General features: G+C 36.9%; 1 protein-coding gene across 6 annotated transcripts in view; it reads right to left on the bottom strand.

The window, feature by feature from the left end:
- The window catches only part of EPC1 (enhancer of polycomb homolog 1), a 67,903-nt gene that overhangs the window by 2,556 nt on the left and 45,140 nt on the right, over positions 1 to 20,207 (bottom strand). For 3 of the 6 annotated variants that reach the window (XM_034063556.1, XM_034063599.1, XM_034063428.1), the window contains 14 exons: positions 19,869 to 20,028; positions 18,398 to 18,543; positions 18,105 to 18,311; positions 17,593 to 17,741; positions 16,077 to 16,233; positions 14,421 to 14,597; positions 14,249 to 14,338; positions 14,014 to 14,162; positions 12,466 to 12,818; positions 8,081 to 8,164; positions 1,207 to 1,325; positions 1,039 to 1,125; positions 270 to 411; positions 1 to 152 (listed from right to left, as the gene is read on the bottom strand). The exon at positions 1 to 152 is cut by the window's left edge and continues 215 nt beyond it. In XM_034063556.1, coding sequence (XP_033919447.1) covers positions 1 to 152; positions 270 to 411; positions 1,039 to 1,125; positions 1,207 to 1,325; positions 8,081 to 8,164; positions 12,466 to 12,818; positions 14,014 to 14,162; positions 14,249 to 14,338; positions 14,421 to 14,597; positions 16,077 to 16,233; positions 17,593 to 17,741; positions 18,105 to 18,311; positions 18,398 to 18,543; positions 19,869 to 19,968 — 2,112 coding nt within the window. In that variant the 5' untranslated portion in view covers positions 19,969 to 20,028. The remainder of the gene's footprint in view (positions 153 to 269; positions 412 to 1,038; positions 1,126 to 1,206; positions 1,326 to 8,080; positions 8,165 to 12,465; positions 12,819 to 14,013; positions 14,163 to 14,248; positions 14,339 to 14,420; positions 14,598 to 16,076; positions 16,234 to 17,592; positions 17,742 to 18,104; positions 18,312 to 18,397; positions 18,544 to 19,868; positions 20,029 to 20,207) is intronic. The other 3 variants (XM_034063496.1, XM_034063466.1, XM_034063522.1) reach the window with 3 other exon arrangements.

The following is a 20,207-nucleotide window of genomic DNA, read 5'->3' as shown; positions in this document are numbered from 1 at the left end:
AGCAGTTACTTGGTGACTCAGTGCACTGTGGGAACTTGAAGTCTGTGTTATATTTGAAGGCTGTAACAAGGCTGAACCTGCTGTTGATGAAGAACTTGTATGGACAAGTGCTGTAGGTGTAGTACTACTGAGGTGTAAGCCCTTGTACACTCCTGCAAAAGAGGAACAGAACAGATTAAGCTTATTTTTTTTCAGAAAAAAACTCCAGGCAAACATAACTCCACTGTAAACATCAGAATGCAGTCAAATTCCATTGAATAGCTGCATACCTGAGGCTTGAAGAATGCCATTCACCCCAATTCCAAGCACCACATCATCCTTCATTTTGAATCCCATCAGTTGTTCTGATGTAACCAAAGCTGAAGCGGCAAATTGAGCACTAACAGAATCCAGTGTCTTGGAAACAAAACCCTAAAAAGAACAATGGTAGCAAACACATGCGATTGAGGCTTCAAAGAGTCAGTACTCTCCCCATTTTAAAGCTACACACAAACTAGTAAAACAAAAATCAATACATGTAAGTCAGAAATGTGGCCCAGTCATTCTCTCAGACCAAACTGTCAGCATGTGGTAAAACTAACTAAAATCTGAACTGTCATTTTTTTAATCATGCACTTTTAGGTCCATTATAACAACAGAGAAGAAAATCCCCAACTATTTAAAATAGACTTATTTCCAAAGTTCTGTGGAACACTGTTTCACAGGTCAACTTGGTTTAATGAAATTTTAAACCATATTCAGAGACTCAGAGGCTCAGACTGCAAACTTTTGAACCCTTGTATGTTGTCCATCACCACTGTAATCACTAAACATTTATGAATATTAGACACTTCCAGAGCTGTATGGAGAACATATTTAGGAGTTAGCTTTAGTTACTAACTAAAAACCCTTCTCTAGAAATCCCCCACTATCAAGAGGATAATGACATGGCTGGAGATCTCTGCAATTCATATTTCTTAGGCTTTGAAAATGTCATTAGTTGACCTGACCCATCTTTTTTGTTTAAGAGGGAGCAGAGGCAATGCCTGCTACACTCACCTGCAGTGTCCCTTCTAAACACTTTACAGAATGGCTATGATGTAGATTCAGGCGAAAGCCACTTTCCTGTTGGTTAGTTTCAAGGTTCTATGGCAACAGTTGACAATTAGAGATGAACCCTGGTGGGAAACAATGAGGGATAAATCATAGCACAGACAGATCCCTCACCTGTGATGTGTTGGCAGAAGAATTACTATTTGCTTGCTGTTGATGAATTTGTGCAAGCTGCTGTTTCTGCATTAGTGCCAGTTGCTGTTGATGTTGCTGGTATTGTTCGGCTGTAAATGCTGAACAAAATATAAAATGAGAAAATACTATATCAAAATATGTAGATGCTGTGTATATAAACACATCTATTTTTAATCCTACATAATAGTCATAAATAATAACACACCACAGCAAGTTCCTAAGAGCCTTAATGCACCTTTATGACAAAAAGGCTACCATCCTCCTAGAAATTTTTGTTCAAGTCTTCACTTTTTAAGCTGATTTTTCAGTACAGAGGCTGTAAATGCTTTGCTGCTTTCAGCTCAAGATACAAAAAAGGGAGGGGGAGGAGGGAACCAAAACACAAGCAAAAACACCAGAACTCTGTAATGACTGATTAAAAAGAAACTGCAGGTAGAAATCACATCACTGTTTTCACTTTGTGAAATTACAGTATCCACATTATTAGTAAAGTAGGCTAATGTGCAAAGCTTGGCCACTGCATGCTTTCAGCCCTCATAGACAGTGTTCTGATGGTAGTGAATACCTAAAATTAAGATTTAGGTTTAAGTTTAGTCAGAAACATTAAACTGGGCATGCCTCCAACTGTGCAGGCTATCACATTGCAGCGTTTTTTTTTGTTTTAATCACGTGTCCAAGCAACTCCAACACAGAATTTGACAGAACTATATCCTTATTTCTTAAATCTTTGAAAGGTGACCCAGTAAGTCAGTGTATCAAACATCAATGAAAATTCTATCCAGCTTGCTCACAATTATAAAATTGATACACCCAATATTAATCATACATATCCACAAGGGGATGCCCAGTGGTGGGGAGTCAATTAATTGATTAACTTCATAAAATGTTTTATTCAAAAAGAAAGGAAGTCTGTTTTCAGTTTAAAACTGAAGGCTGAAATGTGAATTTCCTTACAAATTCTGCCTAGGATACAACTTTCTGTTTTTCCTTCAATTTTATCTTCAGATAAAATGCTCTCAAGTAAGTTCTGTAAACAGTATTCATAGACTGCAGTGGAAGCTACACTTTTGGGGAAGCTTGCTACTGTTTGGCAACAAATCGCTTGAATCCTGTTCACAGACTGCAATTTTAAAAATTTCTTTTGCTTAATTTACCTCTTCAGGCTTGTCTGCCTCAAGAAAATCTGTTTCTGTCAAAGCTAGGATCATCTCCTGCTTCTGGACACAAGAAAATTCTGCGTTTTGAAGAGCAATTGTACCTTATGTTTAAACTGGAATAACAAGTCAATACAACCAGCTAACCAAAATAAACAGAGAAAACACTGCTGGGCATGCATTTTTCCAGTGTATTTGTGATATTTTAATTTCTTTTTAAAGACTGCTCCAAATCCTTCTAGCCTGTACTTGAAATAGCACTAAATTATTACCAGCACTTTGCTATCTGAGCACTTGAAGTTATAAAGTTTTATTCAGCTGTTACGTTACTAATTTTCTGTAAAGAATATACATCAGCAAGTAGGGATGTAATACTTATTTATGTTGTCATAAGTGATAAATTATCTCCCAATGCTCATTAAATCTCATTTCAACTTGCTTTACTTCTTCAATGTTTTAAAGTTATTCCTAGAGGAATAGCTTAGTAGTAACACCATTCACAAATGCCCTCACAAAAAAAAAAAAAAACCAACCCTCCCCAAACCTGTAATTTTTAAGCCAAATATTCAGGATGTGGATGTTTAAATTTTAATTTTACTTTATATAAACTAAAAGTCCCTTTCTTTTTTTAACTGTCACCAAGCACATTAGTTAGAGCAAGAAAGCTTCAGCACATAGAGACAAACATAGAAAGCTGAATAGTATGTAATAAAGGGAGAAAAACGCACGTACTGTTCTGCTACTGATAGATGTTTCATTTATAATGATTGGTTAGTAGTGATTTATTGTTCTTTAAACTCCCTAAAATTTAGAAGTGGAATGATTTAGCCAACAGAGTGCCAATGGCATAGAAAGCTTCATGTATTATTAGTTAGGCATTGTATTCTACAGTATAGCACAAATATATATGATAATATATATGCTAAATTCTCCATCCCTGGCATTGTTCAAGGCCAGGTTGGACAGAGCCTTAGGCAACATGATTTAGTGTGAGACATTCCTGCCTATGGAAGGGCGTTGAAACTAGATGATCTTAAGGTCCTTTCCAACCAAAACCATTCTATGATTCTATACTGCTTAAGAATAGGTTGCATAAGTGATGTAAATAAAGATAACTTACAGACTGAAAGAGGGAAATGGGCAAAAAAGGATATGTTACACCATCTTTGACTGAATTAGAATTTCCATCATAATAACCATCTCACTTCTGTCCACATGATTAAGTAAATTTATTAACAGATATTTTGAGCTTTCAAGCCTTAAGCATATGTCAGATTTTAGCTATGAAAAAAAGAGCTGTAAGCACAGCCACCTGTGTTGGTTTAACCATCTCCAAAATATTGTTTTCTTTTGGAAAAACAGGAGATACCAAGTTTGAGACAAGCGGTGTTTTTTAGGATAGACTACTTAGGACAGCCTTTAAGTGCTCCTCCTTCTTTCTGGGATATTTAGACTAACTGTATTTTTCAAACTGTGCATCAGTATGTTTAAGTACTCTGTGACCCTTACAGCTCTAAGTTTCCCCCTGCTATGAGAAGTTATACAGCTCTCAAAGTAACCAAGTGACAAAAGAACCCTTACATGACCACCACCCTCATCTAGATTCAAACTGCTTTTCTTACTTTTGCTCAAATATCCAAATACACTTACAAAAGAAGACCTTGAAAATATCATGGAAATGGCCATTTACCCATCATGTCTGAAAATAAACTCAAGAACAATTTATTTCAGGTTTTCCAATTTAGGTTAAAACAATCCACAATGTTTCTGCCGTTTACCTTACTACAGGTAAAAGCCTACTAGACATTTCAAAATACTATTTAAAACACTGTAAGAGATTTACTGTGAGATTCTAAATTAATCAGTTTCATCCAGTTTAGACACAACACTGCCCATTAAAGGACTGCTGCAAGCTACAGCCTCCTAAAATAATCTAATATTCCTTTTCCATTTTACGGCATACCCAGATGCTTATACACCAGAAGAGAGTACAGACTGTAACTATGCAAGATAGCTCTTCCCTCTCCATGCTGAAGCAGCACTACATCAAAGGCCTTATTGAATACATTACTACTGATCAATTATTATTTCTTCTGAAGACCTGCAAATTAGGACACAGCGTACTTTATTCCTCTTCCATTAAAAGCCACCATGTATTCTGCTCACTAACACTGCTCTCAGAGTACAGTCTGTACCAAGATGACATGAGGGCTGGAGCACCTCTCCTATGAAGACAGGCTGAGAGCTGAAAGAGTTGGCTAAGAGCTCGTTCAGCCCGCAGAAGAGAAGGCTTAGGTGAGACCTTACAGCACTTTCCAGTACCTAAAAAGGGGGCCTACAAGAAAACTGAAGAGGGACTTTTTACAAGGGCTTATAGTGACAGGACAAGGATGAATGGTTTTAAGCTGACAGAGGGTAGATTTAGATCAGATATTAGGAAAAGATTATACACTGTGAGGATAGTGAGACACTGGCAAAGGCTGCCCAGAAAAGCTGTGGCTGCCCCATCCCTGCAAGTGTTCCAAGGCCTGGCTAGACAGAACTTTGAGCAACCTGGTTTACTAGAAGGTGTCCCTGTCTGTGGCAGGGGTTGGAACTGAATGATCTTTTAGTTCCCTTTCACCCCAAACCATTCTATGATTCTATATCACATTTCTGTTGAAAAAATAAGCCTATATGTTAAGTTGCTCCTGAAAACAATCCTTCCCATGCATAAAATGTTTGCATGTACTCTACATGACACTATTCCACCTATTTAACTTCAGATACTCATCTTCTGTGGCACACAACTGTGACTGGAATTGGGGAAGGCGTTTAAGGGAAATCACACACATGCTCAGCACAGTGAAGTCACAGGTGTGTACTGACTGCCTGTGCCTCTACATTTGCAGTCTCAGCCTTAAATTCCTGAAAGACCTAGACTAAGTTCAACTATGTGTTTTTTTTAAAGCAATTAAAGTAGAATGCACTGCAGACCATAAAATGTAGCCACTATTAATGGGTTAATTCATACGGCTTGCAGAGAATTTTTCTTGTCTACAAAGCTGTCATGGATGCAATTGCACAGGCACCAATCCTAGCATCTTATTAACACCACTTGCTCTAGAAGAACATAGCGTCCCCAAGGACTTTCTTCCAGAAGTTTTGCTACCTCTTCTCATTTTTATTCTAAAGAAAAAGATTGCAGCTGAAAATATTTCATGTGTCAGAGAAAAATGTTAAATGCAGAAATGTAGCAAAAATTAATGTAATTATCTTTTGTGTCATACACTGGTCTTTTTATCTGCCTCGAAAGACAAAAACAGCAGGCAAGAAGCAAACCCAGACCTTTTCTATATCCTCCAATCAGCAACCACATTTCTAGTAACTCAGAAGAGCATTGCTACATAAAGTTACACGTTCCTAATATTAGACCTCCAAGGCTTTAAAAAAATTAGTAAAGCAACAGACAACTGGACAACAGCTTCAAGTTAAAAAAAAAAGACAGAATATTCAATGGTTAAAGATCACACGAGACTTTAAAACAGATTCTCACTTCAGCAGCACTAGACAGGACTGCGATGTTTAGACTCTTCTCAAACAGTGTACTAGGGCCACAGCAGAATTTACTGATTTGAACACTGACAAAACATCCAGTTTCATTCACTACACAAAATGAAAGTGAGGAGTGGAAGTGGGAATACCTCAACCACCACTACTGATACAATGTAAGAACATTATCATTTCAGAATATCTCAACTGTCTTTCATAGCTAACAACTGCACCTTCCTCCAAAACTTTCACATGCTTTCCAAGGCACTTTTAGAAATGTAAGTCACCTGACTCCCTAGTTAACCTAATCCTACTCCCTTCCTGACCTGAAGCATTAGGAATCTTCAAGACACAACCCCATCTGGAGTTATCCAGCTCTCAAGGTGGGTATCAAAAGATAAGTAGCTCAAATTTTACTGAGAAACCAGTCTATGTAAATGCATCTTTCTTGCTTTTTTTTCAGCATACTGTGTTGAATTGGAACAATTAAAAGGCAGTATGCTTCCGAGTTGCTTCCAGTAGAATTCTGAATCAAATTTAACATTTCAGTTGAGACAACCTCCAGGATTTTAAGTCAGTACATCGAGTTATGCTGTTATCCTCTTTATTTAGGAGCGTGGGAGATGCATGCACCTATTCTGCAGCTGTACGAGTGCTATACTTCAGCAGCAAGTAGGAGAAACGTTTTGTGGCTTACAGACCACAAAAAGGAACGGAAGGTAAAGAAAAACCTTCAGGAGTTTGCAGCTATGAACACAAGGAAAGAACCACTGTACATTACTGAGAATGGCTGACAGGATAAATGACTGCTTAGTATCTCCTTAGCAACAGCCACCAATTTTGTGTTGTTAAAAAATTGAGTTATTGCACACTTCATTATATTTTTCTACAATCATTTCCAGGACTATAAGCAAAATCTTTGTAATCTCTGGGACAATTACATACCCCTTTTTTACTCAAATTAAGCCACTGAATGATGCCTTTCAATTCCATTTGTATATGTACCAAATTCTGTGGGAAGCTGATATCAACATGTGGCTTTTCCTGAAGCACAGACTGAGTGATGTTGTCACGGGACTTCTCAGATATTCATAGCTCTCAGCAGTTTTATACTGCAATACAGAACTATTTTTACAGTGCTAACTGATTTTACCACAGCATTTAATATGCAGTAACCTTACAATGCTGTAGGTTACATTTAGCTTCTCTGAAAATGCAAGTCCTTCCCAGAAATGGCCAAACCAGTGAGGAGGGAGGCCAGCTATGCAATCTGTACAAAGAGATCAGTCTTTGCATGCTAAGCAGCCACAGCCTCTCCTCCCAACTACTGCTTCCAGTTTTACTGTGAGGTGACTCACTAGTTGTTACTCTGCTTCCCCTACATAGCAAAACACAGACTTTAGAAAAATTGACCACAAGAACAAATTTCCTAAAACCTACCAAACATATCCTGGAGAGCAGAAAAAGCATGCATAAATGCCTGGTCCCTCTACTAGAATTCCTTTTCATTTCCTGAATAGAAGATGTTCCCTAGATCCGCCAGGGAAACTGAGCAAGCTTTGTAGATTAAACACAATGACCTATGGAGGTAAGCTTATTTTTTTTAAATAAGAGTAAAAATATTTTTAATACTAGAGACTCATACAGCTTAATTAAACAAATGCTTCAGTTCTGTCAAACATCTAAAGAACTAGATGCTTAATTAGAAAAATTTTTTTTTTTTTTTAAAAAGGCAGTTTCTTCACAATATCAAGTTAAGTATCTGGTTTCATGAGCCGAAATGTTAGGTCCAGAGTGTGGAATTCCCTGAGCCTTCACAGGTGAAGCAATGGCCATTAAAAAGTCAGTTTCAATCAGGTAACAGAAGAAAGATCATGTAACTAAAGCTTGCAATCTAGAAATCCCATAAATTACAGAATTGCTGAAGCATGTAGAAAGATGATATATCATGTTACAATGTTTCCTTAAGGGAAATACATGAAAGCATCACATCTCTGCTGTTTAAGAGAACAATTAGTAGTTACTAATGCCAAAGTGCATGCAAAGCAAACATCATTCACAGTACTAAGTAACCCAGAACATCACATTTTTAATTTCTGTCTTATGAAAGATGTTATCTGGCTTACATTGCCTGGTTAGAGATTTTCTACTGTATATCAAGTTCTCACCAGTGAATTCAGAAGATTGGAGAGACTTAGAGCCATCAGTGTGATTTAATATTTGATGCACCAGGCCCAAAGATGTTTCACTTTCTGAAAAGAAGTTCGAGATTGATTTTACTTAAACATGGCATTATTAGACACTATGAGAACATGAATCATCACACCCCTGATTATTACTACAATAGCCTTACATTTCAGTCTGATAGAACCTAAGTGTGAAATTCCTAACATGAGAATGCTAGACTTAGAAATTAGAAACTTGATATAAGATCTCTATATGTACTCCCTACTTGGTAGTAGAAGATAAACCGACAAAAATAATTACTGAGGAATTTTACTAGCCATCGAATGAAAACTAGAAATGCTTGCTATGTATTTATATTTGTCTGCCCATCAGTCTTAGTACAGGTTTCCACAAAGATGTCACAAGCCAGTTGGGGTACACAGTTTACTCCACAGTTATAAATACGACTATCCTTCCGTGGGATGCAAAGTGTAACAGTTTACACAAGCCCAATGATCTGGAACTGTGGAGCAAAGTATTACCCCAACGGGGTTGAAGCCGAGTAAGAAAATCTAGTATAAAACTGCAAAGCCTCAAAGTCTCCAAGTAAGTGTTGACTCTTCTACCACCCCCAGTCACATTTCCCAGACAAAAGAAGCTTTTCCTTTTAAAACATCCTCCTTCAACTAAACCTAGGGTAGGCTATCAACATCTGTTACTCCCAAAGCCGCTGCTTCTTCAACCAAGATCTCAACATCTCAGCCACAGATGGGCTAAGAATGTTAAGTTCCAATGACAACTGAAGATGGCCATTACAAATGTCAGTACTTTTCACGACCAAGTTTGTCCTGCAACATAAAAACCAGCGTTTGGAAAAGGGAGCACAGTAAACCAGACAGCAGTGTTGAGATTACAGATAGTAGGGTTAAATAAAAAGATTTAAACACTGCCACAAAGACTGAGGAGCTTTCTCCTCCTTTCCAGGAAAGGGATGCCTGAAGACAAGTGTGAGGTATTCTTAATGACAGCTCAAAAAAACCCCCAATGCAAGCCCAGCAATGAACACTGCGAATTTGGAGATGGAAATGCTAAACATACATTTGTGAAATGGAAGCACAGTTAACCGGCCTGCTAGACCCCCAAGCATGCAAACTGACTTTTAAAAAGCAGATTAAGAGATGTAAAAAGAAGCATCCAAGTTTACTTGGAAAAATGCTATTTCCATCTTATTCCCCACAGAAAAGGTTACTGAATAGCAAAACACAACTTAGAGTACATCATCTACATTTCTAGTTTACAAGAAAATGCAAAGTAAACTACTCTGTATTCTTTAATTATATTCTGGATGTTCACAGGGTTTCATGTACAGTAAGGTGTACAATCCCAAATATCTTTAAGATTTTTCAGTAAGTCTGCTAGAACACTTAAGCTTCTTCTCAAGGAAAGAATAACAAATTTAGTAAGCATAATGTAGTTAACAGCTAGCCTCTTCAATCCTGACAGTCTGCAGTTTCTTTTTGAGTGACCTGGCTTCCAGATGAAAGTAGAAGAGAATGCAAGATGGTTGCTTGGTCTTACTGTGGAGCCTGGGAACCAGTGCTCAAATCCTTCACTTGAATGGCATCTCTGGTGAGCCTCCTAAACACAAGGCTGCAACAGAATTATACATGCTGTGCAGTTTTATATGCCTCAAACGTTTGATTACTAAATGCAAGTATCCAAAAATATGGATGTAACACATATAACATCAATTCTCCAGCAGAAAGCAACTTCATTCCTGTGCTGACCAAGTATAACAGACTTGAAAAGCAAGGTTTTCCACAGCACTTTTCCCATGTCACAGCAGCATGTTGTCTGCATCATTCAACACGGAAAAAACTCAAGAATTCTATAGACTTAGTATGGAAAGAGACAGAACTTATCATGTGATGATTCAAAATAAACACAGCAACATGACCTACAGCATCTCAGTATGAGCTTCATTTTAAATGTAAGCAACATGATTTGACCACAACTCACAGCAGCAGTGAGAAGATAAAAGCATTTCTTAAAAAGAGAGATGTGTTAGTAACTGTTTTCTGGTAAAAAGACCTACTGCCACTTCAAAACCCTAAAGGGCAAAGAGAAGCTAACCTAAAAATCCACACCTACAAACTCCCAGCTTTAAAGCCAGCTAAGAAAAGGAACAGGGACACTGCAGGACTGTAAATCTGCAGTAGTGACCATGAGAAAAACCTCAGTACATGTTAGACACCTGATGTTCTTCACAGTATTTGCTACAAACAGCAAGATGACATTATTCAGCTGCTGCAGCTTCAACTGACATGCACTTCTGAAGAAACCAAACTCATACATATGAGACAAACACTTATAATCTGTGTAGACAACATATCTTAAAGAATCCTTTAAGAAACTGAAAGAACACTAGAAAAAAAAACGGCACCAAGACGCCCCCTTTCAAACACCTACACCTAAACAATCATCATTACACCACATGTATACATGCTCATATACACATACACACCTCCAATGCCACAAGAATCCCAATTAAGATTACACATAATTACGCAGGTACAATCTACCTGGTTATATTAATAACAAATAGCAATTAGTGGTAACTAATTTAACATTTAGGTATTCGGGCATATTTGCACCTATATATGAATCTAAACTGCATGACATTTAAATCTGGAAAAGTTCGGAATACTAACTTAAATAAACCATATGCATAGAATTCCAAGCACAAGCGAATGTAATATGCTAGGTACTTACACCTATGTATTACAATCACACAGTTAAAATCCTGTACAGAACTCATCACCATAAATAATAATTGTGTGAGGAAGATAAATATCTTAATTGCCTATTTTAGGAAAAAAGACTCTATAGGGGATGTGTGTGTTTGTTTACACACAAAGACATGTACTTTAAACTCAATCAGCCGATTTTTCAAATCTATGTGATTTTCAGATATCAGGTATTGCTCATTGATACTTTATAGTGCATATATAATCTATTCATCACAATGTTTTCTTTTCAGAGTAGTAACCTTACACTATCATCTACCACAGTTCAGACTAGTCACTTGACAGAGGCTGCCTTCATTCAGTTCTGAGCTTGATTTACCAATTTGAAACATCAGAGGGGCAGAATTTAAATGCTGTATTTGGATCATAAACCAGAATAACCTTCAGTTTTAGCCCTAATACATTTCCAGCAAGAGTCATAAAAGAGAAAAGAACTGGGGATGAGGATAAGGACCTACTGTAAGACAGCATGGAGAGAAAGTATGAAATAAAGCAGCAGAACAAACCTGCCCACTAAGTCTAAAAATGCAAAGAGAAAAGAATCTGCAGAAAAAATCCCAACAGGTGGTGCAGGGAGAAAAGGTGCAAGAAATACTGGAAAACAGGACTGAAGTCATCCGATACCAGAATAACAATCTTTGGTTGCGCAAATCTCCGAAACACCCACCCCACTCCAACATTACCCAGGTTTTCTAATTGATTTTCAAAGCCATAATTCAAAATGACAAGCAAAACATGATACTATAGAGTCCTTACAAAATGGTGGTGAACTTTTCAAGTTTTTTTGTAAAAAAAGTAATTTTACTTTCTATAGAAAAGATAGCATTCAATGTACCATCTGATCAAAATTCAAGTTAAGTTTACATCTAGCTATGTAAATACCAGTCTTCCAGCGTGAATAATGCAATATAAGAGTGATGCTATCCACTAGTATTCCAATTAAAAAACAACACCATATCAAGTTTACTCAATAGTCAGGTCCTCAACTGTGTAATTCAGGTTCTGTAAGATGTAATCTGCTACTTGCTGACAAGACTTAGAGGTGATTAGTCTGTTTTGCCAAGCATGGGTAGATGTATCAGTGGGTGTGGGCTGGGTATTTTTCAGATGTGAAATGGCATTTAATTCCAGGTAAATTCAAATAAAAATTCATAACGTGATGGGATTTTAAATGCAAACATTTTAAATAAATATTTCACACCACCACCACACCTCGTACAATAAAAAAATTTGGACCGTAGTATTTATATCAATGTTTAAATCAACTTATTTTTAATATTAAAAATTCAGATCTTCAGAGTCAAATCCTACACAATACTGGTTTCCAAACCTTCATATTTCTAAAATAATGATTACACACCAAGGTAGCATTTGCATGAATCTGAAATGCAGTACACTACTGCTAGCAATAAATACAAATAAACATTCTATGTAGCAAATAAAGAGATAAAAGTGAAGATGGGCTGGGCTGTTATCACCAAAAGAGACCACAATGTAGAGTATGGATGACCTAATGATACTCTGCATTTTCTGAGCCAAGTTTAAAATTTCTAGAAGCAAGTTTGTCAAAACGAACATACCAAAATGTGCTGAACCACTGCTACTTTTACTTTGTATAGAGGTACTGCATGTCTGGGTCCCGGGTTGTGCTGTGCCTGTTCGATTTATACCCCTGTATAATTTCTTACAGGAGAGTTCATCATTGTCACTGTCATGTAGGGATGGTGTCCGAGGCCTAAAATGCCGCCATCTACATGATTTGATATTGACTAGTATTTGACTGAGGTCTTTTGAGAAAGATTTGTCCGAGGTATTTGTTTCTGAGGTATTGGCAAATTGACTGATTGAAGAGTGTTGTGATGAGGAAAACGTTTCCAAATCCAGCTGATGAAATGTATTATCGTAGTCCGAATGCGCTCTGTCTAGCAGCACCCTAAAACCAGGAAAACAATTCAGAATTATACAGTGGCAAGAAAATACAAAGCAAGTCACCACTTCGTCATGTATGATTGTGGATGACAGAAGAAACTACAGAAAACTGTTTCAGAACAAGTACTCCAACTAGACACAATGCATGACTATGTATTATTTTAGTTAGTAGAACATTTCGGCTTCTCTTCACATGTATATTCTAGCTTTTACTGTTTGAACAGCTGATGTACATTATCATGTATATATCGAGGCACTGCAAGAACACATATATATTCTTAAAAAAAAAAAGGCAGGCTGGAAGATACGAGTTCCACAATGCAAAGAAAAAACAAAAATCAGAATAAACTATAACTGCTTAAGTAATTTCAGTTCAAAAGCCTTACTCCCACAAATACCAAATATACCTACAACCATCCCAGCGCAGTGGGGATGTCATACATTAATTTCCAAATCCCCCTGCAAAACCCCATTAAGGACTTTCAGGTCCCATTCTGATTTTGCTGATATGCCAGACCTGCTAATATGTGAAGAAGTGCTAAACATTAATCTCAAAGACAAACTGCATTTTTTAAAATTAAAGTTTAATATAAATGTACCATTTTCTTAAAGGCATCATACAGTATTTAAAAAATGGCACTTATACACTGAATAATTTATAAATTATTTTCAATGATAATGCCCAGAAGCAAAATATCTGAAGGAAGTCCTTAATTCTTTTGTATTTTTGACAATGTTTGAAATTTAAGTTATTGTCACTTTTAAGTATTCCTCTCAAAATCCTCCTCTACAACTATCAAATCGCCAAATAAGGCCCAAAGTCAAAAAAGCATTTTTAGAAAAATGTGGGGATTTTTTATTTTTTAAATACTACTATTTGAAGACAACCATGCAAATCATTTAAATACAAAGCTCCAATCAAAGCTGAAAACATACATGTATTTTCACTTCAAAATTTGGGGAGCGCTAGCAATTAAAAAAACTAGACCCATTTAATTAGACAGGATTAAAGCAGTTTCCACTACCACAAAATAAAAATGGAGACATGAACAAGATAAGGAAACTTGTATCAAATGGTAGCATTTAAAAAGTAGATTTTTCTGATGTCTCCATTCTTGAGAGATTTGGGTTTTTTAAACTTTGCTCTTTATGTCTGATTTTTTATTTATTTATTAAGCCGCAATTAATGTAGCACTTACCTTCCACCACGGCCGACCCGTCTTCGTGCAAACCCAATACACCTCTGGGGTACAGTGAGGGCGGTTAAGCAGTATCTGTAACGCACATCTCCTAATCTTCCCTCTTTAGGGCTACTCCACGGCCAGTTGCCAGGTTGGTCTAAATGAGGCTTAAAATAATTTGAACCAATTAAACACAAAGTGTTTTCCTCACAATGATGCTCTGTCTTATGATACATAAGGAATTTCTACTTACAGCATAGTACTGACAGCCTGCTTTCCGACGGAAGGCGAAAGGACCATCAGGATCATTTTCTTCCTCGGCCTCCGAAGAGCCAGACAAAACCTTTAAAGAGAGGATGGAGTGAATTGATGACTTTTACTTCTATTCTGACCTTAAGAATAGCACAGAACTCTAGAGGTCCTACCTGGGAGAGAGGTTCTTCATCTGAGCTAGGAAAATCATACTGATTCAAATCTTTAGCATTAAAGACTGGCAGTGCAGCAGGACTTGTCTGTTGAGGAGTAGCAGCAGCAGATGAAGGTAAGACTTTTGGCTTCTTCTCATACTTTCTTTTGGGTCTAATAACATCAGTTTTATCTTGCTGCAAGAAAAAAAAAGGCATAAAATTCCACACACAAGCAAATAAGATTAAAAGAGAAGTTTTAGAAAATTATGTACACAAGCTAAAAAGTGAATGCATATCTCCATCATTTTGACAGCAAAACATGCAGTCACAGAATCACAGAATGGTTTGAGTTGGAAGGTACCTTAAAGATAAACTAGTTCCAACCCCCTGATGTGGGGAGTGACACCTCCCACTAGATCAGGTTTGCTCAAAGCCCCGTCTGGCTTAAACACTGCCATGGATGGGGCACCCACAACTTCTCTGGCCAACATGTTCCAGTGCCTCACCATGTAATCATCATGAAACTCAAGACGTTTCATGAGTATTTGTATTTTGTTCCCAGTAATTGAAACATTTGACAAGGTGAAATCAAGCATTGTGTGCTCAACTCCATGTTAGATAAACCACTAGCCATTAAGATAACAGTACTACTTCAAAGTATATCAAAATATATATAATGATCTCCATGAGGCACCATTTTTATTCTCTAACATTTTAAATTACTAGGTATTTATGCAGTGTTAGGAATCACTAACTACCAAAAAATGCTTTAAAGACAAAAAATAGAAGTTAGACTTTGTCTTCCCCATACTACGCAAAGTCAAGTTTAAGTGCATTTCCCAAGTTTCCATGAAACAGTTCTCTTTCATCTGCAAGACACTACATTGACCCAACATCATTAACAGATAAATACACTCCAGCCACCTCAGTCACAATGCTCTGCTATCAATGTAAGTATTCACTGATTCAAGCCACCATGTCAGATTCAGAACAGCTTTTGGACATTCTTCAGTTATAATTTGATTTTTAAACAAAGACTTCTTATACCTCAGCATTTCTCCAGTGTTACCTGACCTATTTAATATGCTCAGTTGTTGGCACTGTAGCTATGCTTTGTATGACACAAAATTAAAGCCTGCAGGAAAAGAAAGTGCTGGTCAGCTTCCTAAATTCAGTAGGATTATTTGATACTTTATTTAAATATAAAGCCAAACAAAAGAAATACAGCATGCTGGGAATATCAGCGGATCCCAACAAACCAACCAACCAGAAAAACTTCCACAAAATAACCCTCTAGTTAAAGTAACTGCATAATTTAGAACAAGATATGTGTTTCACCCTATTAGTCCTATCTTTGTCCAGTATTTGGGTAACATATACAGTTTTATTCAGGATAGCCTAACTTTATGGACAGTATTAAACACTCCTATCACCCAGAATAAGAATACAACTGCATGTATCCTTCTGTTTGTAGCTGGTCTATATTTCCTTTAATTCTGCCAGTAGTTTGTACATTATCCTCATAACTCCAACAGAACAAAGCATTTTATTCCAATTGCAGCTTTGCTAATCTATTTCCAGTCTCAAGAAGGTTTCCCCTCCTCCCATCCTGAAAATGTTGTATCTTGCATAGTAATGGTACAAACTAGAAACTTGGTTACTGACATTACTCACTTTAACTTTATATTCTTTCAGTTCCATTGCTTCTTGATGTTTAAAAGGACTGCTGTTAGTCACAGGAATTATGGGAATAGCATAGGTAGGTTTAATCACCTGCCGCTGTGCCATAACCTCAGACATGATCTCTCCACTGTAGTCACCCAAATTATACCTGAAATCAGAAATATTTTTCATTTGTTGGAATATTTACAATATATGTCTGCTAAAGAAGTGCACAACAGAGAACACAGACTAATACTTGCAGCCTGGGGTAAAGGGACATCCAAGACAACAGTAAGAAGTACAGTAAGTATTACTGCAGAGAACAGGACTAGTAACATGGGAACTTCATTGCAATTACTAATGTTGACAAATAAATAAAAATGATAAATCCCTATAAGCCTGTACAACATCACCAAAATACAATACTGTAAAGGAGAGAAGCAGAAACCAGAAAGAGAGAACAGGAAAAGGTTTCCAAATCCTCTTAACTTGGGGACAGTACCATTCAAAGCATACATTTATCACCCAGAAGATTTTACACAGTGAGGCAGAATGCCTTATTTATGAGTCCTCTCTCCTTTGCACTATGGAATATTTTCACAACAAGCAAACCCATGAAGCATACTGCATTTCAAGTCCTGTGAAAGTGCTGAGTTGAAGTGCAGTTTTCCATTCTGAGGGGGGCATAAGAGTCTTTCCTCTATTGAACAGCTTCTTTTCTTGAAAAAGCTACTGAAAAATCTTTGAGATTCTCCCCTCTCTATTTCTAATAAAAATGGTCACTGCTTGAAGAAATTGCCCCACAGATGCATTCAACTTGTCTCCCTCAGAAGACAGTCTAAATGAGTTTTAGAACTTCAAGATATGGACTCTAAATATTTGTTTTCAAACATGGACACTTCAGCCACAGAAGTCTATTCAGATTCTAAGTATCAACCCGAAGAACGATTCTACACTGCAAATGGGATTCCCAGGTCACCAGGAAAGTGACAACTGACAGAGCAGAGCATTTGGTCTTCAGCACAGCTGATAAGCTGTCAAGAGAAGTACTAGTTGGAGATGAGTCACAGATCATTTTATTATCTACTGAACTGCTTATTTGTTTTCCTCAAGAGGGTATAAAAATCAAGCTTTGCTAAAAAAAAATATCATGGGAAAATGAAGAAACAGAAGAACAGTAACAACTGGAAACAACCTTAAAATTATCTGAGATTTCCTTAATTGACATATTTAACACAAATTTGCAGCTGGATTTACCTGAAACAAAGATCTCTCTTCCCGTATAACAGGCTATATATGTACACATGTAACAAAACAATGTAGATGTGTGTGTTGGGTTACTTTGCCATAATAAGCAGCTTCCTAATGTTTGGTTCCCCCCCCCCGCCATATATGAAAATATGCTTTTCCTGTAAATGTGAAAGAGCGTAAATACTTCTAAAAAACCCTCACTGTTCTAAGCATTTGTGGGAATCAAAATACAAAGTAGTTTTCAAAGCTTTCTGCAGCAAATTTTCAATAACATTACCTCTTTTCCATAATTTCCAGTGTCAAATGCAGCAACTCTCTCTTGCTTTTTTCCCTTCTCTTTATCATCTCCAGGATGGTTACTGCACGACTCAGATCTCGACGCAGCTTAAGCATCTTCTCATAAGATGCTTCATCATTTTTTCGATTCTGTAAATACATAGTGTATATGTTTGCCCACCTCATTTAAATTAAATAATGATTAAAGTTCTAAATGTTTATATATTAGAACCCCCACATACGAAAAAAAAAGTATGTGCCTGTTATCAATGAGCTACAGCCTACCAATGCTGTAAGTAGATTTAGCAGATTTAGTGAAAAAATGCACATGAACTTTCATTCAACAGCTGTCCTGAAATAGTTTCTTTTATGCTTTTACATTTGCAAATTAAAACAAAAGAACATCCCAACTTTTATTGCTTTATACTACATAGCAGGATTGTTTTTTTATACAAGCCACTTTCTGAGAGACAGGAAGAGAAAGAAAGCAGAAGGAGGAATAGATTTACTTACTTTTCGTGTCTGCATCTTTTCTGTTCGTCTTCTAAAAGCAACATAAGGGTCATTTGTGCTGGAACCATCTCGCTTCTCTTGTTTCACTGCTGGTATAAGAGACGGACCTCGACAGTTTTTCCTCTTTTTAATCCAGTATTCATACACTTCTCTGATCAATTCATCATCTTCCTTCAGCAACAGTTTGGCCTCTTGCAGGCTGACTGGCTAAATGTAAAGCCCAGCATGTCACTTTCATATGGCAATATACAGAGTGCATATATAAATTCTTCGTATTCAAAGTACCACTGTACCTGCTGACCGCTGCCCTTTTCTAGTCTGTCTATCATCTCCTCAAACTGCAAAGCAGAGATGTCCATTCTTTTCTTCAACTTGTTCACAAAGATCTCATCTTCTGAATCCAAGTCATAATCCGGCTGCTCAGCATCCAAACTAAAAGCTAAACACCACAGTGAAAGTTAGTTTTACTATAGAAATGTTTTGTTCTAATAGCAGTATCTGGAGTACACATCAGATTATTCTGAAGACAACCCCAAAATTATTTGTATAAATGTTGTAGTAATGCTACTTTGAAGCTATACCTAGTTTTTTTCTCAAAAAAAAAAAAGCACATCATTAAAAATCAGGAGTAAAGGCTTGTTATCTATATGACTATATACTGGTAACTAACGAAAGCTTACTACTGGTCAAATCTCATTGCTTTCAGAAAGAAACTTTTAGATTGGTCAATATTTTCAATGCTGTGTATATACTATATTAGCAACACTTAAAACTTCAGCCCAAACACACCTCAAAGGTTCAATGAATACACTGTTTTCAGTGCAGCTGAAAATAAAAAAAAAATAAAATAACCATTTCAGCTGTTAGACCACTAGGTAAGAATGAAAAAGTGTAACCTTAACATCAGCATGGAAGACTACTAATATTAGTCTGTTTTCTTCAGAGCACAGCAACATGTTCTAATCTACCTGATACAGTGAAAAGTGCCCCTGCTCACTGCAGGGGGGTCAGACCAGATGACCTTTAAAGGTCCCTTTCAACCCTAACTTTTTCACAATTCTAATACTTTAAGCTATCACTGATGCTGAGACTGATGTAGAAGTCTAACCTTTAACCGAAGTTAATAAAGCATGAGATCTGTTTAAATGACAAATACTACATTTTAAATTCTACAAATTACACTGTAAAACAGAATACTGCAACAGATTACATTTTTTAAATGTTTTCAAAAGGTATCTGAAGTAATGTGGTGCTCACATTAAGAGTCTCACATCTGCAAGTCATCAGTGGTATCAAAACCCACCTTCTTTTAGATGTAGAATGCTTCCATCCAGGCAGAGGCAAATGCTACTACTGTTGCCATTTCTGCTTGGCTTCCCAATCCACTTTATTGTCATTATATCCTGGTTAAGCTTCAGGGGACAGGTACTATGTATTATATGTTCTCTTCTTCAAGCAGATTTTTGTCTGCCCTTGCTAACGAACCTAAATTTCTCTGCAAGCTGTACCTACTAAGTATTATTACAGGGCAGAAACAGGCCTTTGAGAAGTATTAACATAAAGAATCAAGAAGGACAACTGTCTATCTCTTGATCAAGAACTAAATGTACCTTTTCAACAAGTATGTTGTTTCTTCACGCTGGAAAAAATACTCAGAAGTGAGTCAATATGAGCTCAACAGATATTTAAGACTCATCTCTTGAAATACTGCTAGCAAGATAAAGTTCTGGGTGTAGATTTCAACAAATAAATTACTTCACTTACGCTGTATGTGAATCAGCTGCTTTGGCATTTTAAATTCTCCAGGATATATAGATTCATAGTATGCAATATTACTTTCTGCTTCTGGAACCGGTATAACCATGTTATCCCTCTTCTCTCCATATACTTGCTGTGCTGAGATGGCCCGCTGGAGATGATGCTCCTATAAACAAAAGAAGACAAGATGAAAACAGAAGAAAATATTTTCAGGGCACAGGCTTTTTAAAGCTGAAGCAAGTCTATTTACTTGCAAGTGCTCATCTTCCAAATCCCTGAGACCAGACCTAAGAAATCGATACTGCAAATCAATCTTGACCCAAAACACACTCCACAAACTGGAAG

This window comes from Melopsittacus undulatus, chromosome 1, assembly GCF_012275295.1.
Source record: "Melopsittacus undulatus isolate bMelUnd1 chromosome 1, bMelUnd1.mat.Z, whole genome shotgun sequence".
Classification (NCBI taxonomy): Eukaryota; Metazoa; Chordata; class Aves; order Psittaciformes; family Psittaculidae; genus Melopsittacus; species Melopsittacus undulatus.
Note: the sequence above shows the minus strand (reverse complement) of the source record. Positions and strands in the feature narration are given on the sequence as shown.